Source organism: Hyperoodon ampullatus (assembly GCF_949752795.1).
Source record: "Hyperoodon ampullatus genome assembly, chromosome: 8".
NCBI lineage: Eukaryota > Metazoa > Chordata > Mammalia > Artiodactyla > Ziphiidae > Hyperoodon > Hyperoodon ampullatus.
In genome coordinates, this window is record NC_136921.1 from 116,376,078 (window position 1) to 116,400,099 (window position 24,022).

General features: G+C 42.8%; 1 protein-coding gene across 1 annotated transcript in view; it reads right to left on the reverse strand.

Annotated features, from left to right (window-relative positions):
- Positions 1-457: 457 nt before the first annotated feature.
- Positions 458-24,022, reverse strand: part of EPB41L5 (erythrocyte membrane protein band 4.1 like 5) — a 146,318-nt gene continuing 122,753 nt past the window's right edge. The window contains exons 20-26 of the mRNA XM_079710313.1: positions 20,603-20,731; positions 17,745-17,809; positions 12,436-12,526; positions 10,684-10,758; positions 7,159-7,200; positions 6,670-6,803; positions 458-692 (exon numbers count right to left, since the gene is read on the reverse strand). Of these exons, the coding sequence (XP_079566439.1) occupies positions 626-692; positions 6,670-6,803; positions 7,159-7,200; positions 10,684-10,758; positions 12,436-12,526; positions 17,745-17,809; positions 20,603-20,731 (603 nt within the window). The 3' untranslated portion in view covers positions 458-625. The remainder of the gene's footprint in view (positions 693-6,669; positions 6,804-7,158; positions 7,201-10,683; positions 10,759-12,435; positions 12,527-17,744; positions 17,810-20,602; positions 20,732-24,022) is intronic.

Below are 24,022 nucleotides of genomic sequence, written 5' to 3' on the forward strand. Positions count from 1 at the left end.
GTGCTCCACGCAGGTGTGCTTCCCGACGGACGGCTGGGCTGAAAAACTGTGCCAGGCAACTGATTCCTCTGTAATTCTTCTCAAGGTCTATCTTACCTTGATGTAAACTTGGAGTATTAAGATAGCCAGTCCAGCAAAAAGTCAAAAGTATGGGAGACATCTGAAAGCCCTCTGTATTCTAAAAACCTCTCTTTAGTAATAATTAATCTACCTTAATTCCCGATTTCCAGGCAATGCACAGAAGGGCACAATTTCTATAGCAGGCGTTCAGATCAAGGACACTCACCCTGACACCAGAGAGAGAAGTAACCTTCCCAGTCACAACCACTGGGCGGAGCAAAGAGCTCTAGGAAACCACGGGGAAAGGGACCCCCGCGGCAGGAATTCACAACTTCAAATGAAATTAGAGAAGGTAAAAGATCAGAGACGCTCACTTGGGCTAACGTGTAGTGTAATGACGCCCTTCCAGCTGGACGGAAATGTAACTGCTTTGTTCACAGAGATGAAGTCACACCCGGGTGAGCTTTTTTACCCACAAGTGTAGAACCAGCTCCAGCAGAAGTGGACTCCAGGACGGACGGCTGGAGGGCCCGGCCTCGGGTCCCAGGTGAGGAGCGGCCGCCCCTCAGAGCTCTGTTGTCAGCAAACACTTCTGCTTCAAGGTGGCTTCTCCAGCAGAGGCTGGAGCCGAGCTGACAGGAAGAAAGAATACGTTACTCACTTTTTGGAAAATGAAAAGAAGAGCATCCAAGGCAGAAGCGACCTGCGTTTCTCCCAAGCGCCTCACGGAGCATGCGGAGAGTAAAGAGGGGCGTGTAGTCGCGCTTAACGTAGGCAATTCCGCAGAGGGTCATTTTCTAGATAACTGATGCTTATTCCATCTTGAAATGGAACCTAAAGACATCAATTTCCCCTGCTTCCTTGGATAAAATACACCGAACAGACACCTCATTTCTTGCTGAGCCAGGGCTGTCACAAAACACGGAGGACAGGGCTGTGCACCATGGCAACACGTTCGCCAAGCACCAAGGCGGGGGGTCCTGGGTGTCCTCATGCGGCCCCCGCGGTGGGTCTGAGCCCCGCACCACCTCCTCTGCTGCGTCAGAGGTGAAGCAGGAGTAAGAGCGCGCCGCTCCGCTGCAGGGCAAGGGCGTGCGCACAGGTGCGGGCTTCAGGCAGACGGAAAACGAACGATAGCAGAGTCCCAAGGCCAGAGGTTAACATCGCGGATGTGCTATCGAGACGTGTGAACGAAACAGCTGCCACTGGAGCCCCCTTCCGCACTTCCACTCCACGGAGACAACACTGCCGACTGGATTTTCCTGGTACTTCCCTTCTTGTTCTGGACCCCTGGTTCTCAAAGCGTGGTCCTGGGACTTGTCATAAATGCAAGTTCTTAGGCCCCGCCCCTGGCCCACTGGCCCAAAGCCTCAGGACGGCCCAGCGCCTGTGCTCTAACAAGCCCTCCAGGCGGCCCCACCAGCTGCCACGGTCCTCGCTGTTCTCAGGGGTGTGTTTCCACAATGACACACAGTCCTCCCTAATAGTCAGCGTCTGCTATAGTTACATAAATATTTCCGCAGCTCACTATGGGTGTACTGTATCTCTCTTCTTGTACAATTTGTTTTTTCGTTGCAACTGCTTGCTCGGCGTCCAATACTTCGTTTCTAATTTATCCTTAACCTTCGTTTCTAATTTTGCCTTAACCAAACACAACCAGGCTTCTGTTCTCAGGTAATTTTGTAAAATAGGGGGCGGGCCCCGTGCTGGTCGTTTTCCCTCGGCAATATCCTTCCTGGAGCTCCACAGCCTCCTCTTCTAATCTGTACAGGCTCCTTTCTAGGCCTGCTTGGAACTTCCCTTCACTTTCCTCCTGGTAAATTCCGGCACCTGTTTCCTGGGTCCCCTGTTTTCTTTCTTAGACAATCACCTTGTTTTGATGGAACACATCCTCCACTTAAGTAGCTTCCTGAGGAAGGCCGCCTTAGAAGCACGTATTTTAGAGAAACTCCACGTTTTAAAATGTCATTTCTTTTTTTTTTTTGGCCGTGCTGCACGGCTGGCAGGATCTTACCAGGTATTGAACCCGGGCCCTGACAGTGAAAGCACCGAGTCCCGACCACTGGACTGCCAGGGAACTCCCTAGAATGTCTTCATTCTAATCTCACCATTGATAGCTTGGGTATAAAACATGAGGTGAAAAATGATTTTCTTCCAGAACTCTGAAGGCACTGCTCTATTATCTTCTAGCTTTCAGTAAAGTCTGCTCTCATTCAGATTACCAGCCCTTTGTATGAACTCTTTTTCCCCCGCTCTGAAGACTTACATCCTCTCTCATATTCTGAAACTTCACGATGTTCCTTGCTGTTGTCTATTTTCATTCTGTTACTGGATACTCACTGGGCTCCTTTAATCTAAAAACGCAAGTGCTTCTGTCCTGGGAAGTCTTAATTTCTTTCTTGGACACTTTTATTTACTGTGTTTGTTCTTCTGGACCTCCAATGATTCACATAATGCACTTCCTAGACCAATCTCCAATCTTCTTTTCTCTCCCAATTTTCAACTTTTTGTTCTACATTTTTGGGGATTTCCCCAATCTTACCCTTCCGTGCATTCTTTGAATTTTATTTTTAACATGGTTAATAATTTCCAAGAACACTTTATTTTCTGTTCCTTTTCTTTTTTAATTTCCTGTTATTGTTGCATGGATACAGTATCTTCTTTCTCACACTATCACTTCGCAAAGTTTTTGATGTTCACATTCCTTTATTTCCTCCTTGTTTCTTTTTCAAGTTGACCTGCTCTGGTGTTCCCTCAAACACCTGATAATCCTTGGCTCTGTTCACATTTAAGAGGGAAGCGGCATGCTCACACTTAAGCATGAAGCACTGCAACGCTGTCTGAAAGCTGTGCACGTGTGGGCAAAATCCACTAACTATGGGCTTCCAAGTCAAGTTATCAGATTTCCTGCGATCCACAAAAGTCAGTCTCTCTGGGCCTTTTTCTTCGCTCAGTCAGGTTCTCTAGAGAGCAATCCTCTGAATTTCTCACCTGAGACGTTTATATATGGCCCACAGCATTCTGGAGGCTGGAAACAGAAGGAAGGCTGGGGGTCTCACCCCTTGGCATGTGGACACTGGGTTAACCTCCCTCAGCTCAGGGCCTTCCTCCCAACAGGGTCCCCAGATGCAGGGCCCCGCCCCCCCCAGCTCCTCCAGAGGGGAGCCTCCAGAATCAGGCCGGCATCGGCGGGGCGGGGAGGGGGAGTGTCTGCGGGGCACATTCTCAGCCCCACCTCGGACCCACCTTCCCAACACTTGGTGCCTCAGCTCCTGAGCCAGCCCGGGTGCTAGAGCGTGGACTGGCTTCGTATTTTCCCAGTTTCCATCCCCTCCCCTTTTCAGGCTTAGATCTCAGCTTTCTCCTCTCTGCCAAGCTGGTCACCATTTACCTGTCATTTAGCTGCTCCTAAAACTTGCTCGGTAATCTCAACTGCTGTTGTTTCCTCTCCTGTTCTTTAACTTTAAAATAAAATTCACACAGCGCACACCCCAAGTAAATCTGAATCTGTACAGATGCAACCCCATCACCATTCTTTTAAAAACACGCTACTGATTGTAACATACACAGGCTGAAGTGCACAAATCAGGAGTTGTAAGTTGAGGACCCTGTGCACACTGACCACACCTGTGCAATCAGCACGCAGAACGAGCAACAGAAAGTCACTAGCACTCTGAAACTAGCCACCTCCAGGGTAACCGTTACTTCGGTCTCTGAGAGCTGTGCCTCCTTCCCATCATCATGGGGAGGAGACTCTAAGATGACCCCAATGACCCCCTCCTCCCCCTGAGCACAGCAGGCCCTGTGGTCTGTTCTAACCAATGCAAATGAGCAACGGTAACAACAGGCTGTCACTCCCGCGATTACAGTATACAGATGGCGACCTCTGGCCAGCTGGCAGGCGTCCCACAGCCTTCCTGGTTTGCTGGCTCTGCTGAAGTAAAGGCCCCAGGCAAGTAGCGAGGGCGGCACGGCCTGGAGCCAGCCCTCAGCGGGCAGCCCCTCAGGAGCTGAATTCCGCCAACGGCCATGACTGCAGACCCTCTCAGCTCCGGCCGACTCCCTGAGTGGAGCCTGGGGGAGACCCGCAGCAGAGGGCACAGCTAGGCTGTACCAGACCCCTGACCTGCAGGGAATGGGGTGTAAGCCGCTAAACGTGTGGTGATCTGTTACAGATCAATAAATACCTCATGTAACTGTGTGTGCACCACTCATCTGTATCTCTCTACCACAGTTACAGTTCATTAGTTTTCACTGCTCTAGTCCAGTATTTATCTAGTTAACTGCCAATGGCTTTTAAAAAGTCTTCAGCTTGGACTACGATGAACACAGCTGCTGTAAACATTCCTGTACATGCCTTTTGATGGACACATATTTGTATTTCCATTGGGTATGCATGTAAACGTATTTTCAGCTTTCGTGGATACAGCCAAATCTATGTCCAACACAGTTATTTCAATTTACAGTTTCAGTTGCCCCATAACTTCACCAATACTTGGTACTATATGAATTTTCACTTGAGCCATTCTAGGTGTATGCAGTAGTATCACATAGTGGTCTGAATTTGTATTTCTCAATAACTTGTCAAGATGGGCCATCTGGATACCCTCTTGTGAACTGCCTATTCAAGTCTTTTGCCAGTTTTTCTATTGAGCTCTCTTTTTCTTATTGATTCACAAGAGCTCTGGATATGAGTTCTTTATGAGAGAGACACAGACAGAGTCAGAGGGAGGGGGAAGTGCAGTTGTCTTCTCCACTGTGTGGCTTCCTTTTTGAGTGCTTGAAATAATATCTTTTGATGAATAGGAGTTGTTTTATTTGTTTATTTTTGGCTGCGTTGGGTCTTCTTTGCTGCATGCAGGCCTTCTCTAGCTGCAGCGAGCGGGGGCCGCTCTTCCTTGCGGTGCGCGGGCTTCTCATTGCAGTGGCTTCTCTTGTTGCAGAGCACAGGCTCTAGGAGTGTGGGCTTCAGTAGTTGTGGCATGTGGGCCCAGTAGTTGTGGCTCGTGGGCTCTAGAGCACAGGCTCAGCAGTTGTGGCGCACGAGCTTAGTTGCCCTGTGGCATGTGGGATCTTTCCAGAACAGGGCTCGAACCCGTGCCTCCTTCACTGGCAGGCGGATTCTTAACCACTGCGCCACCAGGGAAGTCCCTGAATAGGAGTTTTGGACAAAATCCAAGTTATCAATTTTTCCTGTATGATTGAAGCTTTTTGTGACCTGTTTAAAAAATCTTTGCCTATTTCAAGGCCACAGGATGTTCACTTATATTTTCTTCTAAAAGCTTTATCACTGGACATTTCATATTTAGATTTGCAATCCACCTACAGTAGATTTTGGTGTGTAGTATGAGGTCGGGTCAAGATTAATTTTTTCCCACAAGGATATTTAACTTCTCCGGCTGATTTACTGAAAGGCCGCTCTTTCCCTTCAGCACTGTACTATCATTTTTCATAAATCAGGTAAATATACTTGTGTGATTTGTTTCTGGACTCAACTGTTTCACTGATTTACTGGCCATGTTCTCCTTACTGAGATACTGACATATTATATTAGTTTCAGGTGTACTACCTGTCATCTTTGATCTACTTCCTTTATGACTACTTTGCTTTGGGAAGGAATGGAGACAAGCTCTGATGTCATCTGTAAGTTCTCATTTGGAAGTCCTCAAGAACTCGCATTTTACTCTGTGAACTCAATTACGAAGAATTATCACCTGGCCCTCGGCACACAATCCCTATGTTTGCAGTGGGAACTACCAGTCATACAGATGTTTAGGAAAATAGGTCCCATGTCTGTCCTGTTCACGCCTACCTTCAGTGCCGCACACAAGCAATGCCTGGTACCTAGCAGACAGTAAGTGTTTGCTGAGTGAACAATTATATTAAAGACTATGGAGATAAGACAACAATTTTAAAATGAAACTATGAATTTCTCTCAAGTCAATTATCTCTAATAACTTTTCTGTTATAATCAGGGATTTTGTTCTCTAAAGCATCTACTTCGACCAACCCGCACTCTCAACACCAGGAGGATGTGAGAAACAGTAGACATACCAGGAAGACGTCTGAGGTGAGAAATGAGGCAATTATAGATCTTCTGCAAAACAGGCACAGTCTTGGTCCTAACAATTAAAAGTTGAAGAACTACATGCTGAACAAAAGCTCTGTCTGTGGCAAGTGACATGCTAAAATAGCTTGTGGTAAAAGCTACGTCAGAGCCCTCACCTTGGGAATCCCCTACCCCACCCTTATCGGAGCCTCTTCCCCTGTATTCATGGACAACCTAACAGTAAAGCATGATAGGAAAAGACGTAAATCAATTTTAAAACAAATACAAAGTTTTAAAGATAAACCTGCTCATATCTTTATCTAATAAAGACTTCATAAAAGAAGAAAGTAAGGTCTACTCCATAATTTTGTAGAAGATTGCTACTGACAAGAAAAAAGAAAAAAACACTACTCTAAATAATAACCACAGAAAAGATTTATTCAGTTTCAATTAAGTTCAACTAGAGAAGAACTGACATTATTGCTTTAAGTACAATTAATTTCGTTATTTTTTCCTCTTAACAGAAGCCTGAGGACTGCAACTGAGAAAAGATTCCTCACCTGGTCACAGCATCCACGAAGAACGGCGCTGGGGGAGAGATGAGGGAGACCACACCGCTGTGGCCAGGCACCTCCTGCCCGGCCGGCGAGAGCCCGTCGTCTCCTGCGAGCTCGTTAGGAAGGGCGGCACTCTGCTGAGGGAAACACGTGGGCCGTCTGAGCGGAGGCGCCCACACCTGCCCCGCAGCCAGCACTCAGCCCCGCGTCATCTTCTCCAGTGACGACGGCGATGAGAAGGGTGATGTGTACCGTGACAGCTGCTCTGTTTTTCTACCATCCTTCACATCAGACTTTTATTTTTGTTTTTGTCAGCACCCTTAAGTATTTACAAACAGAAAAATGAAACCTCTAGTTTGAAGCCAGTAGGTTCAATCAGAAGAGATTTGATGATGACCCCATGTTTTCAAGGAAAAATAAGAACCTGGTATTCCTTCAGGCCTCATTCTGAAAGGGTAACGGAAAGAAAAATTGCAAATATCATTAACTTACTGGAACAATCCAACGGGGTGTGATCGTGGATATGGAAGATACCTGAAAAAAAAATTGTACACGTATATTTATTTTTAGGGAAGACTGACTTATTTTCATAATTATACTCATAATGCTTTCTTCTACTATGAAATGCACTGGGGTGGGGGGCAGGGAGCAGGTCCTAATGGTGCCCTTGAGCTGACATGGACTTCTGAACCCAAGGTCCTTCTCTACAGCACACACACCATATGTCACCACTTAAGAAACTGTCATAATCTCGAGAATCTCTTTCATCTAAAAACTTACTCCTCCCAGAATGCTACTAATGCGACTACTGCTTTCAGGTCATTCACTAGGACTGTCCCCCACTCCTAGCATCCAATTTAAAATTTATTTTCTGAAACTTCATTTCAGTCCATTACAAACAATCATAGCCTTCTTGGTAGCATGCTGAACAGTGGACTGTGACTGACTCAAATGAAGAGCAAAAAGAAAGTACACAGACGAAAGCTCTGTCCAGCTACAGTCCATTTTCTAACTCTGCATGGAGGAAAGAGCAATGAAAACACCCACACTGCTCCTGACTCACAGGGCCTTTGCTATATTCTTTTTAAGGTTTAATTTTCTGTATCTTACTTCTGCATGTAGAATTGTGATCTAATGAACTCTCAACTCCCCCCTATTTTATGGAAGCTTAGACTAGTCCTTGCACTGGTGACAGATTCTAATAAGAAAAAATTAATATAAGTCCAGGTTTTCGTAATCTAGGTAACCACCAAAAGAATAAAAATACAAAATATGACTTTCCCAACAATATTAAGAAAATGCACTTCTAACCATAGGAAATAAAAGAGAAAGAAAAAAGAAATATGGTAAAAGTAAACAAAAATAGTTTGGCAGAAACACGTCCTATAATAACCATAATTACAGTAAATAGAAATGGATTTAAACTCAATCAGAAGATACAGACTCTCGAATAAGATTTTAAAAACAAGACCCAGCAAAACGCTGAAAGGTCCACTTAAAACCAACAGATACAAAAAGGTTGAAAATAAAATGACAGAAAATTATACATACGGTGATTCAAACTTAAAGCTAGGGTGTCAGTTTTTTATCAGTCAAAAGGGAAATAAAGAGAGGAAAAAAGGGCAAAGAAGGACACTTTAAAGTGCTAAAAGGAGCTCAGAAAGTATAATTACCATCAACATATATGCATCTCACAGCCTATCTTCAAAATATACAAAAAATTGGAAGATCCAGCAATAGGTAAGAAATGGATTAATCAATAACTGTAGACAGAGATACTAAAGACACCCCAGGAACTGACAGAATATTTGAGAGAATCAGCAGATTGACTACTGAAAGAATTCATCAAGTTTGCCAGACACAAAATTAACTTATGAATTCAATAGTAAAAAAATTAAATACCATTCACAATATCAACAAAACTATGAAGTATTTAGGAGTTAACCTAATGAAGAATAGAGAAGACTTACAGAGAACATTTAGAGACTCTCTATTTTCTGTTAGGTTAAATCCTAAATTCTTTAAATATAATGGGGACAAAAATCTCAATAGCAAAAAACCATGAAGGAACTAGAAATAACAAAAATAGGAAAACATAAAACTTATATTGGGGAGATTGTAACTACAAAACTTTTCGGAGAAATAGGAAATCATGGATGAGAAAAACATATTGTACTCTTGGCTAAGACAAATTATCACAAATATATCAGTTCTTTCCACAAGTTAATTTATGAATTTAACGTAATTACAAATAAAAATTCAAAGGCTTTCAGAGGGAGTGAGACTTGACAAAGTTATTCTAAAAATCATCTGAAAGAATTAACAAGCAAAAACAGCAAAATACCTGCATAGTGATGCTGGACTGGCCTCACCACATTATCAAAATCACTTAAAAAGTTATTAGAGGTCTTCCCTGGTGGTGCAGTGGTTAAGAATATGCCTGCCAATGCAGGGGACACGGGTTCGAGCCCTGTTCCGGGAAGATCCCACATGCTGCAGAGTAACGAAGCCCATGAACCACAACTATTGAGCCTGCGCTCTAGAGGCCGTGAGCCACAACTACTGAGCCCGCATGCCACAACTACTGAGCCTGCGCTCTAGAGCTCGCGAGCCACAATTACTGAGCCCACATGCCGCAACTAATGAGACTGCACTCTAGAGTCCGCGAGCCACAACTACTGAGCCTGTGCTCTAGGGCCCATGTGCCACAACTACTGAGCCTGCATACCACAACTACTGAAGCCCACGCGCCTAGAGCCCGTGCTCCACAAGAGAAGCCTCCGCAATGAGAAGCCCGCGCACCGCAACCGAGAGTAGCCCCTGCTCGCCGCAACTAGAGAAAGCCTGCACGCAGCAACGAAGACCCAATGCAGCCAAAAAAAAAAAAAAAATTATTAGAAGAGTATTACAGTTCTAACAGAAAAATCAGTAAGTGTAATAGAATAGATAGCTCGTATGTAGAATCTAAAATGCATCATAGTCTACATTTTTATTTAAAACATTCTAAATTTGTAGGGAAGGAAAAATATATTAGTGATAAAAAAATGTCTTTAATCAAAGTGATTTTCATCACTGTATTACCCCCACCTGTGAGACAGCATAAACAAGCAGTAAGTGTCCTGAGTTGGGCCCGAAGGACTCCTCCGGGCTTTGGGCCATCTTGCATTGGCCTTAGAAGTTACCTCTTTCATCTGGTTAAAGGATTATTGCAGCCTGATACTGGCAACATCCCTTTTATTTTCTGCTTGCTCACCTGGTAAAGTCTCTGTGATTATGGCCCTAAGCTGGTGGTTCCCGGCCCACACCCACATCACTGGGACCGTGTCAGAAATGCAGCTTCTTGGGCCCCAGCCCACATGCACCACATCTGAAAGCCCGAGAGTGGAGGCCAGCAATCTGTGCTTTCCTACTCTCTCCAGTGATGCAGACACACACCTGAGTGTGAGGGCTGGTGACCTACGCAAACATCAGGGGAAGGACCGCCCTCACTTGCAAGCCTTCGAGTGACCCCTACGGCAACCCCTGCCACGCCACTCACAAGGCACTAAATGAACTGTGTACCTTTCACCCCAGTATGTCCCTGGAGGGGAGGGACTGCTTCCTCTTTGTATTATGGTCACAGTACTTAACACGGTATCTCCCAAACTCAAATAATGATCAATGTGTGTAACGCCAACCACTCTTATGCTCCCACCTTCCTGTAAATGCTTTTAACAATTGGAGGTCTTACTGTCTGAACTCTTCAGAAGCTGGTTTACCCCCACAGGTCCCTCTCACACCACTTAACAGGGTGCTGAACTACAGAGGCTCAGCAACATGTGGTTGCTGCCCAGCGACACACAGATTCAAGTGGGCAGAACTTCACTACAGAAAGGCAATGCTAGGTGGTTACCGACATATAAACTCTTCCTAAATGGAAAGTTCTACTAAACTGCAGAAAAGGCAAGAACTGGAATCTACTGGGAACATTTTCAAGCAGAAATACCTTTCCATCCTGCTGTTTTAAAGCCTATTTACCTGAGGTGTGGTTGTGTGGTCAATGAGATTCTCAGTTAGAGATAAAAGCAAGGCATCCAATTCATCTGTAGCATCCTACAGAAGACAAGATACACGGATGTTAAGTGACCCGTTAGTCACCAGACTAGATTTTTTCCATATCCTCTCAATGTATAATTTGGACCCAGGCCTAGATGGTATTAACCTTTAAACGAAGGGGACCCTCAGGAATCATGATTATTAGTGATTCCACTTTTGTTTGGAGGGGAACCTAGCCTACAGTCAGAACTTTAAAAAGCTAAAGTGTCGTGTGAATTTTCATATAACTATTCCTTCTGGTGAGACAAAACGTGCGTAGGGTTAGGACCGTCCCGGCTCTCAGTTCTTAAACCAGAAGGCAGAGGCTAAAGGTTGAGCCCAGGAGACGATGACTAAGGACACGCCTGAACTTGCAATGCTTCTTTATCCACATGGATGCTTCACTGTTCACAAAGAGTATCATATAACACCCCCCCAATAAATGTTAATACTTTTGTCTAGTTAGTATTTGAAGCACATTATAGAAACAGAGTTCTGTGCTGCAGTGTGTGTGTGTGTTTCTGGGCACAGGAAGAATTTTAAAAGGATAACAGATAAAATTCCAGTCTGGAAATAAGAGAAGTAAGTATCCAGGGTGTAGTCCATAAAAAAAAAGGCCCTTCATTTATACATTTCTGCCTGTCTGTCTTCAGGCCACGGTGTGTTTCCTGTTCGATGTCAACTGAATTTTAATCGCACATATGAAAACCTGCCTGTCTCCTCCCACCCCCCTCCCTCTCCACCCCGTGGTACCCTGTGACCTGAGTAGGCCCCCCAGGCGGCCGGTGCATATCTGTACCACAACGTATCAAAATTCTCTCTCCAACTGTGCTGGAAGCAGTTTGCAAGAAGAGGCCACGTTTCACTCATTCTGAATTTTCAAAGCCTGTCACGCCGTCTGGTACAACGTGCAGTAAATCTCTGGGCTAAGTGTCCTTCTCTGCTCCAGAAACATCTCAGGCTCCACCTAACGACTTTCAGTGATCAGAGATCTCAGTGTATCTTTTTAGAATTTTAATTAGAGAAAGGAATCTCCTGATTAAAGGTATTTTAGGTTGAGTTTTTTTTTTTAAACCGCTAAGTCTGAAAAACCATACACCTGAATATTAACTATACACTGTCTTTGGGTAGTGGGAATCAGGTGATTTCTAATGTGTTGTTTTCATGAAATATTTGGGAACAAAATGGAAAATGTTCATCTACAAAAATAATTTTTTGTTTAACTTGCAAATTAAAGCGTTCACTGGGCATGAGCTGGGTCTCTGTGACCTGTGACCTGCTAAGGCTGTGCGGCACAGGGACAGAGGAGAGGCAGGATTTGAGACAAGCTGGTTATGTTACAACACAATCAGTGTCAGAAAGTCAATTTCAATCCATCAATATTTATTTAGTGCCTGTTATGTGTCATGTGCAGTCTGAGACACTAGGGAAGCATAGCCCGAATCCAAAACCCAAAAACACCAAGACCCCCTAAAAACAAAACTACCAACAAGTACCTCAAAAATGGAGAAGAAACCCTGAGCTGCTCTTGGAAGGGATGTGACAATAGGATTCTCCCTAGAGAAGTGAGGCTCAACGCTCTGCTCACGGCTGACGCTCTGGTGGCCGTCAGAGATCACCAGGTGTCCCGTACAAGCAGGGTTCGAGGCAGGGGAGTCTCTGTGGAGCACCCTTGAAAGCAGAAGGAATCGTTACCTTTAGCGCAGGCCCATTTTCTGCAGGCGTGGTTCGCATCGGAATGAGAGACCCTCCAGGGACGGGCACGGCGTGCTCATTTAACTCAGCACTAGGAAAACAAAGGCAAGTTTGCGTCACGGACGACCGACGCAGGAGCAACAGGCAGCGTGGTGAAGGAGGAGGCTGGGGAAGTAGGATAACCGCCCCGCAGGGGAGGAAGAGACAGCGGGGGCGGGGGGGACTAGACAGTGGTCCGCGCTGCCCCACACGCCGCTGTGAACCCCTCTCCACCCATCGCATAACAGGTTCACAACCAGGTCAGACCCGTTCACTACTGCTTTCCTTCCCTCCTAAAGCTCAATGAAATGACAGAAAAGATTTCTTTTTAACAAAAGAATAAACTCATAAAACTTCAGAACCAATAAAGGATGTCAGTGGTAGCTCAGGAGCTTTGAGGAAATGCTGAAAACCGTGAAACGCACAGTACAAGAGGTGATTTCAGGGTTACGGGCAGATTAGATGCTACAGTCTGCTCCAAAGAGCATCCAATCTAGAGAAATCATGTAAAAGACAAGGCAGATACACAAAACAAGACAGACAGATACACGAAGAAGACAGATGAAGAACGGGACAGCTCAGTGACATGGAACACCTGAGACGTGGAGAACAAGGCAGGAAGCCCCTTCAGGAGGCGGGCGGGAGCACTCCACTGCCCAGGGCAGCAGCCCACCTCCAGGGCTCCAGACATGGCGGCAGGATTGGCCCGGGAGAGGATGCCAGCAGGAGGGACAAGGACGTCAACCCCAGGTGAGGATCACAAGAACAGAAGCAGCTTACAAACAGCTTCAACGCCAGGGAGGAAACGGGGAAGCCAAGAGACCATCACCCACCAGGACGACACACCCGGCAGGGACCCCAGTCCTCTCCAGCATCACTGGAAAGCATGCAAGTGACAGGAGCAGTGCCCGTCCAATCCCACAGGGAGACTGAGAAAAAACAAGAGGCAAATCCTAGATGGAAAAGTCAGCCTTGGGAGCTAGACGGAAGCTAGGACCACTGCAGCCACAGCACTGAGGCACACAGAGGCAGAGAGATGAAAAGTAAGAAGGAACAGTTATGAGAGACAGAGAAGGGATCAGGGTGCTTCGGCTAATGTCGAATGGATGCTGGATATTCACAAAGATACGGGCTTATGGCTTTCCAGAACTAAAAAAAAGACATAGGTCTTCAGATGGAAACACCACCTTGAATACTAACAAGAATGAAAAATAAAACTATACTTAGATGCACAGTAATGAAAATGCAGAATCTCAAGAATACGCAGTGAAAAACCTAAAAGTTACCAGAGAGAAAAGATAACTTTGTGTTCCAGAGAAAAGAAACAGCTGAGACTAAAGGAGTGAAATACATTTCACAATAAAGTCTCCCAACCCCTCAACAAGAGATTAGTCCTGCTTTTCTACACACTAATAACAAACTATCAGAAAGAGAAATCAAAAAAACAACCCTGTCTAAAACTGCATCAAAAAGAATAAAATACCTAGGAATAAACTTAACCAAGGAGGCAAAAGACCTATACTCTGAAAACTAAACTCTGAAAACAATGACAAAGAAATCTCAAGATGATACAAAGAAATGGAAAGACATCCCATGTTCATGTATTAGAAGAATTAATATTGTTAAAATGTCCATACTACTCAAAACAATCTACAGATTTAATGTAATCCCTATCAAACTCCCTATCAGACATTTTTCACAGAACTGGAACAAATACGTAAAATTTATATGGAAACACAAAGGACCCCGAATTGCCAAAGCAATTTTGAGAAAAAAGAATAAAGCTGGAGGTATCACACTCCCTGACTTCAAACTATACTACAAAGCTACAGTAATCAAACAGTCTGGTACTGGCACAAAAACAGACACATAGATCAATGGGACAGAATAGAGAGACCAGAGATAAACCCATGCACTTAGGGTCAATTAATCCACAACAAAGGAGGCAAGAACATACACTGGGGAAAAGACAGCCTCTTTAGTAAATGGTTCTGGGAAAACTGGGCACCTACATGTAAAAGAATGAAATTAGAACACTTTCTCACACCATATACAAAAATAAACTCAAAATGGATAAAAGACCTAAATGGAAGACCAGAAACCATACAACCAGTAGAAAACAAAGGTAGTACACTATTTGATATAAATCAGAGCAATATTGTTTTTGGATCTGTCTCCTAAGGCAAAGGAAACAAAAGCAAAACTAAACAAATGGGGCCTAATTAAACTTAAAGGCTTTTGCAGAGCAAAGGAAACCACTGAAAAAATGAAAAGATGGCCTACAAAATGGGAGACAATGTTTGCAAGTGATATGACCAGTAAGAGGTTAATATCTAAAATACATAAATAGCTCATACAACTCAATATTAAAAAAATAAATAAACAAACCAATTAAAAGTGGGCAGAAGACCTGGATAGGCATTTTTCCAAAGAATACATACAGGTGGCCAATAGGCACATGAAAAGATGCTCAACATCGCTCATCATCAGGGAGATGCAAATCAAAACAATGAGATATCACCTCACACCTGTCAGAATGGCTATGGTCAAAAAGAGCAAAAATAACAAATGTTGGTGAGGATGTGGAGGAAAGGGAACCCTTGTGCTCTGTTGGTGGGAATATAAACTGGTGCAGCCACTACGGAAAACAGTATGGAGGTTCCTCAAAAAACTAAAAATAGAATTACTATACAGTCCAGCAATTCTATTGTATTCCTGATATATATCCGGAGAAAACAAAAATACTAATTCAAAAAGATACACGCTCCCCAATGTTTACAGCAGCATTATTTACAATAGCCAAGATACAAAAGCAACCTAAGTGTCCATCAAGATGAATGGATAAAGAAGATGTGGTGTATACATGCAGTGGAATATTACTCAGCCATATAAAAGAAATTCTGCCATTTGCAACAACATGGATGGACCTAGAGGGTATTATGTTTACTGAAATAAGTCAGACGGAGAAAGACAAATACTGTATGTTATCATTTATATGTGGAATCTTAAAAATAAACAAATGAATATAACAAAACAGAAACAGATTCACAGATAAAGAGAACTAGGGGTTACCAGTGGGATGAGGGAAGTGGGGAGAGGGTAGATAGGGATAGGAAATCAATAAGTATAAACTAAATACTATGTATAAAGTAAATAGGCTACAAGGATATAAATATACCCAACTTATAATAAATTTAAGAATGGAGTATAATCTATAAAACTATTGAATCATTATATTATACACCTGAAACAAACATAATATTGTAAATCAATTATACTTCAATTTTAAAAAAAGAATCCTGAGGCCAAACCGAAAAAAAAAAAAAAGGAGAAAAAAAGATTAGTCTTAACGTAGTTTACACTGCTGCAAAACACAGAAAGCAGATGAAAAATTCTTACAACATGTGTGTATAATGAAGAACATGTGCAATGTTAATTTGGAACAAACATTTGTCCACAAATTAAAAAATGAATATATTGTGGCAACTGAAATGAAGAAACCATGGATAACTTTTTTAAGATTCAGATATATCAAAACAAAAGCGACTGAATTGTACACTGTAAATGTACAAATCCTCATGTGGGAATGTTCAACAACAGCTAAATTCACAGTAGCCAAAAAGCAGAAACAACACAAATGTCCATCAATTGACACATGGATATACGATGGAATATTATGCAGCCATGAAGTACCAATACAGCCTACAATATGGATGAACCTTGAAAACATTATGTCAAATGAAAAAAGCCAGACACATATTTGTATAAGTCCAGTTATATGAACTGTCCAAAGCAGGCAAATCCCGTGCAGGCAGAAAGCAGGTGGGTGGTTCCCAGGTGCTGGAGGAGCAATGCGGAGAGCCGGCATATACGGAGGGTACTTCCGTTAGGGTGAGGACAATATTATGGAATTAGAGAGTGGTTAGGATTGCACAACTTTGTCAATTCATTAAAAAGCATTAAATTGCCTACTTTTAAGGGGTTCATGTATAGGAATTACAGCTCAAAAAAAAAGATAAAAGCAAAATGATCTAAATCTACTATAGCAAAATATGAGGATACGACAAAGCTTGACATTTGGTACACAGGCATGTATTATATAGTCTCCATACCTTTCTGTATGCCTGAAATATTTCCTTTTAAAAAGGGGGTACAGAAACTTTTTAAAAGTGTGGTATGGCATGAGGAAAAAAACAGTACCAGAAAAGGAAAAGATCCAGAAACAGACCCAGGTTTGTATAAGAACATAAGCATATTTTAAAGGATCCATTTCAAATCCTGGGAGGTAAATAGATTATTCAAAATACCAACAGCCATTTGGAAAAACAAATCCAGAAGTTGAAGTCCATTCCAGGACCTTTCTACCTTCCAGAGTTCAATGACATTTCTGATAAACAACTGGGTAGTCACATCCCCATCATCCTCCTCTTGGCAAAAAAGTTTGTGATGAGGTTACTCTAAAAGGCTCCAATAAAAACAACAATAGCATTAAAAATGTTGTGGGCAAATTGATTTCTTAGAAAAGGTTAAGTTGTAATTCTAGTTGTACCCCGATCACCAAGTAGTAGGTTTGCTGAGTACTAACTGTAAAGTCCTTTACACGAAGCATGTGCTCAAGTGCTATGCTGATTACAGCACCTGGAACTGAATGTCACTAATCAGAAGACACTTCACTGCATAAGTTCTGAATAACGGGAAAAGAAACACATCCACTCAACAATGTTTAGCACCAACTAAGCGCCGAACACTGGATACGCAGGGACGAATGAAACAAACTGCAACAGAGCAGGGGATGGAAGTCTAGTAAGACAGAGACATGGCATAACACTCAACAAGAAAAGACAGGCAGAAGGAACTCAGAGGGAACAGCGAAGAAATCTGCTTGCGTCATGTGAGAGCCCATAGTGAGACAGTTTATAAGAGCAATCCCACCCTGCCAACAGCATGGCACTAAGGCAACTACCACACCTAAGAGAAACAGTACACATTCTTCACCAGGTATCTTACGAGATTAAAAATATCTTCAAAGGCTGTTTTTGCTCTACAGTTTGAATCAGCTGAAGAAGAATCAGAGTGAAAAGATTAATTAGGAGTATCTTCAAATGATCTAAAATTAGGTCCTAAGAAACTATGTAGTGGATAGAAGAGTGATTTCAGACTACCTTTCAAAGAGATATCCTGAAACCATGTGATCACAGAGTGGGAAAGAGGAAAAAAAAACACCCCCCAAAGAATGTTAAGAGGAAAAGAACATCAATTTAATTCAGTACCTGCTGGTGGCAGCATCCTGAACACTGGCATTTTTATGACTTAATAAGCTATCTTCTCTTGTAACCTAAGAAAGAGAAATCATAAAAATTAAATCTCCTCAATACACTGTAGTAACCTATATGGGAACAGAATCTAGAAGAGAGTGGATATATTAACTGATTCACTTTGCTGTACAGCAGAAACTAACACAACGTTGTAAATCAACTATACTCCAATAAAAATTAATTAAAAAAATTAAATCTCTCTCGTGGGTAATAAAGTAATAAATTTACATTCCTTTCCAGTAAAAATAGAAATAATCTGTTTGCTTCAGTTCCAGAAAGAGGTAACCATACCTTATCTACGGAAATATCAGTACTGTACCCAGCACAATCCTATCCCACGCCCCAATTCATACTCCAAGTTTCCACTTCAATATGTTGGTCTATGAATCCATATGCTTTACTAGACAGCTCTAAATTATTTAAGACACAGTGGTATGTTAGTCCATGTACACAGAATCCAAAAAGATTCAATGCCAGAATTTTTCAAATTTACATGATAAAAAGAAGAAACAGATGTTAAGCTGTGTATCTGGCTTTTTGTTTTTCCCTGAGTACAAGAAATATTTCAGAGAAGAATTCTAAAGAGGTCAGTTATTGAGGTACCATTTACATACAGTAAAATGCACACATTTTAAATGCATGGTTTGGTACATAATCAACACTACAATCAACACATGTAACACTTCGACTACCCCAAACGTTCCCTTGAGGCTTCCGATGCAATCCCACTAAAAACCCATACACGTGGCCAGCAGTGATCCGTGCTTTCCATAGTTTCATATAAATGGAATCATAACATCCTTTTGTGGCTCCCTCTTTAGAGTAACAGGATGTTTTTGAGGTTCACCCATGGTGTTGCATGTGTCACTAACGCATTCCTTTTTTGCATGCTGAGTAGCTTTCCACTGTATGGATACACACTGGCTGCATTGCAGGCCATCACTGTCCACACGGGCAAGTCAGCTGTTAACTTTAGCTATGAATTACAATGTTAGCTGTAGACTTTTTTCATAGATACCCTTTATCAGGCTGAAGTTCCATTCTATTCCTAGTTTGCTGTGAGCTTTTATCATGAACAAGTGTTAAATCATGTGAAATGCCTTTTCCAAATAAATTGAGACAACTTTCCTTATTTTTCAATATGTTGTACCATACTGGTTTTTGAACGATAAACCAACTTTTTTCCTGAGATAAACCCTACATGGCCATGGTGTACTATCCTGTTTATAAGCTGTTCAGTATGATTTGCTTCTACTTTGTTAAGGACTTTTGAGTCCATGTTCAAGAACAGTCCTGGTCTGTAGCTGCTTTTCTTGTACTCTCCTTCTCTGGCTTTGGTGTTAGGCTGAGACTAGTCTCATAAAACAAGTTGGGAAGTGCTCCCTGCTCTTCTAATTCCTAAAAGAGCTTATGTAGAACTGTCATTACTTCTTCCTTAGATGTTCAGTAGACCTTAACAATGAAGGCATCTGGTCCTGAATTTTTCTTTGTGGGATGATTTTAACTATAAAACAAAATCTTTCATTTAGGGCTATTCAAGTCAAAACAGATCCAAAGTACAACTGAAACGTAAGGTGACGAAAAACTGTCACCACCACTGCTGCTACAATAAGCAGTGTCAACATCGGGATCAACACTTACTAAACACTAATTCTGTGCCAGAAGCCATTCTGTGGCCTTTACCTTTATCATTTTACTTCATCCTTATAACCCACCTTAGGGAAGGTATTACCATTACCCCTTTTTAAACATAATTAAACTGAGGCTCAGGGAAATTAACTAACTTGCCAAGTCACAAAGCTAATCGGTGACTAGCTACTAGTAGATTAGAAACAGGATTCAAACTCCAGTTGTCTGATTCCAGAGCCTGTACTGCCGTATTTTATATTTGTTTTTATATATAAGAATTATGTTTTATGTTTATACTGGGGTGAGAAGGTACATAAAATGCATGAACGATATTCCTCAAGTCCTCTCAGTTCTCTTCAAGGCTTGTGCCTGGGAACACAATGGGTAAAGAGCCCCTTCTCAACAACAGGATTATTTTGAAATCCTAGTTGACAACAGGACTTGGTGAGACAGGCTTCTGTCCTGTTTCAGTGCAGAGGATAATCTGAAAGCTGGGGAGGGCCAAGGAAAAGCTGATTTTGAGAGCATGGATGCCATCAACTTCATGGGGGCTGGTCCCTACCCACTGCACCCTTCAGGAGACGACACAGCCAACTCTTCGCCTTATAACCATCACTCTGTTGCTAATAACATCACAATTTTGCTGAATTGGGGGTAGATGGGTGGTGGGGAACAATGAATTGATAAAGAAAGACTTAAAGTCATAGACTTAATATTGACAGGAACCTAAAAATCACTATAGAGTTTCCAGCTATAAAAGTGACAAAGGTTAGGGACTCACGTCTACAGGAATTTAACTTTTTTTTTTTAACTTCTTACACTGTAGAGCAGCATCTTGACTCTGTTTATCCTGTGACTCCCCCCTCTTAATCTTGCCTGAGTAGAATTTGGAGTTGGGAAGGCATTTGCCATCTTTTTTTTTTTTTTTTTTTTGGCTGCACCGCGCGGCATGCGGGATCTCAGCTCCCTGACCAGGGATGGAACCCGCACCCTCTGCGGTGGAAGTGCAGAGTCCTAACCACTGGACCGCCAGGGAAGCTCTGGCACTGCCATCTTGAGTGTGCTTCCTGGTACTACCCTCTCTCTAATCACCGGCCAAGTCACTCATGTCTCCCGTTCGCGTACTTTCTTTGTTCTACAGGGTCTCCTTCCACTTCACCAGGACCCTAGTAAAGGCAGCTTACCTTCTGCACTGCTTCTGCTTGAGCCTTCAAAATGTTACTCTTCAAGTCAGGGGGAACTCTCCTGGCATTCAGTGCTGGGCTGTCAATGGCATTATTCAGACATTTCTCCGTTAACTTCACCACTTCCTCCTAGATATTAAAAATATACTGTAAGCAACTCTGAGAGCATATAAGAGAGACAGAAAAGGACTGATGAAATTTCATATTCAGACAATCAGGGAATCACGTGTCTCAGGCAGTCATATCCTACTCCAGGAAGAGTCGACTCTTACATGGGGTTTCAAACTAAGGCGCAGTAATCACAAACAAGAACTATGACTTGGCAGGGACTCCTGGAAATCATCTAGCCCAATTTCCTGTCTTTAAGCAACTGAATAACTAACGATACCACCCTGGACAAATGCCTGAAATAAACCACAGAATGTGTGCCTTTTGCTGTAATTAATTTCAATTGGATTTTAGGTCGGGCCCTAAGCAGGCTAAACCCTGTGCTTCTGGAACTGTCGCCAGGTAGATGACTGTGTTTGAGATTATGTTACACGGCCAGAAAGAGGTCACTATCAGGTAAAGACTTAACGAAAATGATAAAATAAAGCCCAAGTCCACTGAATGAAGATCATAACTGAAACAATATAAATTAACTATTATGAAAAGAAATTGGAAAAAGCAAATTAATAAGTTTAAATTGTCTGCACTACAACTGATATTTTACCTGACTTGAATGACAATCAATAATAACAACAGCTACCATTATCATTACTATGGTTACCATTTAACACTGGGCTAAATAACAAACTCACTCTAAATACTTTCTTCATCTCAGATACAGTTTTTGTTCTATAAAACAGGCTAGCTGCCACGTATGGGATTACATACTGCACCGCTCTTTCAGGTTTGAAAATATTTAACCAATGTGCTTATTCTAATCTGTTTTTTTCTAAGCGTGATCTCCACACATGTGCCTCTGGGTGGGATCTCAAAATGTGAATGTTTAACAAGCTTCCCTGTGTGATTCTGATACCTATAAATGTTTGAGAATCACTACTTTGCACTAGACTGTAACTTCCTAGTCTTTTTTTTTTTTTTTTTTTTTTTTTTTGCGGTTTGCGGGCCTCTCACTGTTGTGGCCTCTCCCGTTGTGGAGCACAGGCTCCGGATGCGCAGGCTCAGCGGCCGTGGCTCATGGGCCCAGCCGCTCCGCAGCATGTGGGATCCTCCCGGACCGGGGCACGAACCCGTGTCCCCTGCATCGGCAGGCGGACTCTCAACCACTGTGCCACCAGGGAAGCCCTAACTTCCTAGTCTTGAGAATGGTTCCCAGCAAGTGAAAGAAGACCTGATATCCTTTTTCAATCATGCCTAGTTCATACCAGATGATCCAGCAATCCCACCTCTGGGCATACATCCAAATGAAACAAAATCACTATCCCAAATAGATCTGCACCCCGATGTGCACTGCAGCCATGACATGGAAACACCCGAAGGGCCCATCAACAGATGATGAAGAGGATGTAAAACAAACACACACACACACACACACACACACACACACACACACGGAAATGCTGTTCAGCCTTTAAAAAGAAGGAAATCCCGCCATTTTCCACAACACAGATGAAGCTGGAGGCCTCGTGCCATGTGAACCAAGCCAGACAGAGAACAACAAGTACTGCACGGCACTGCTCAGATGTGGGACCTAAAAACAATTCCAAATCAGAAACAGAGAGCAGGGCTTCCCTGGTGGCGCAGCGGTTGAGAATCTGCCTGCTAGTGCAGGGGACACGGGTTCGAGCCCTGGTCTGGGAGGATCCCGCATGCCACGGAGCAGCTAGGCCCGTGAGCCACAACTGCTGAGCCTGCGCGTCTGGAGCCTGTGCTCTGCAGCAAGAGGCCGCGGTGGTGAGAGGCCCGCACACCGTGATGAAGGGTGGCCCCCGCTTGCCACAGCTAGAGAGAGCCCTCGCACAGAAACGAAGACCCAACACAGCAAATATAAATAAATTAATTTAAAAAAAAAAGAAAAAGAGAAATGGTCATATAATTACCATTATATGAAAAAAAAAAAAAAAGAAACAGAGAGCAGAACGGTGGCCAGGGACTAGGGGGTGGGACAGCAGAGGGAGGCTGGTACACGTTATCAGACGAATAAGTCCCGAGGACCCAACGTACAGCATGGTGACTACAGTTAATTATACTGTTTTCTACACTTGAAATTTGCTGAGAGAGTAGATCTCAAGTGCTCTCACCAAAAAAGCAAAATGAAACAAAAAGGTAACTTATGTGAGGTGACAGATATGTCAACTGATTGGACTGTAGGAATCACTTCAAAATGTATACTTACACCAAATCATCAGGGTGTCCACTTTAAAGATATTTAAATTTTATTTGTCAATTATACCTCAGTAAAGCTGGAAAATTATCATGGCTAGTTCAAATGCTTTGACATTTTCTTTTCAGAGACAATGACATTGCAGACTTGAGACGATTTGCTAATCATTTATATTTGCACGTCACAGGATTCTCAGAGCAACCCGCCTCTGATACAGGCAAGTATTTATTTTCCTGCCTATATTCAAAACAAAAACAAGAATTCAACACACATATCATGGGTAAAAGTACCCGTGACTGTTACCATCTTTCTGGAAGGCAATTTTGCAAAAGTACCAAAGGCTTTAAAATTATTCCTGAAATTTGACCTAACACTGTGCCGTACCATGCGGCTTGCGGGATCTTAGTTCCCAGACCAGGGACTGAACCTGGCCCAGGCAGTGAAAGTACAGAGTCCTAACCACTGGACCACCAGGGAAGCCCCAAACCTAACACTTCTACTTCCCAGTAAAATAATCAAAGATGATGGCAGATACTTACTTATAAGACTATCAGAGCACTGATTATGACGGTGAAAATTAGCAACAATCTAAGTGACTAATAGGAGACTGAGTAAATGCAGTGATGATATATGCGTGCCATTCAACTATTATCGGTAATATGTTATTGAAATAAAGAGAGTTATAATGGGTTAGTTATAAAAAAACAGTGTTATTGCATTTTTATTAAAAATATATATATATATCACATTTCAACGTTTGGTTTAAAATGTTAACCACAGTTACCTCTTGGTACTGGGATAATGGAGGTTGGATAATGTCCCGCTTTTTAAAATCTGTATATTGTGTTACTATGCTGCTGCTATGTCGGCCTTGGATGGCCAAAATGTGCAGACAGAAGACCGAAAGAACTGAAAAGACACCCTGATTCCTAAACACCGCCAATCAGACCTGTTCTAACGCGACTGGACGCTCCAACTCTCCTGCAGAGCCGGCCTTGCTGCCATCAGAGTCAGCTTAGTTAGGAGCTTAAGTCGGGTTCAAGTCATCCGAAGTCTGCTTCAGTTTGTTACCAAGTGAGGGGTCGTGTGCT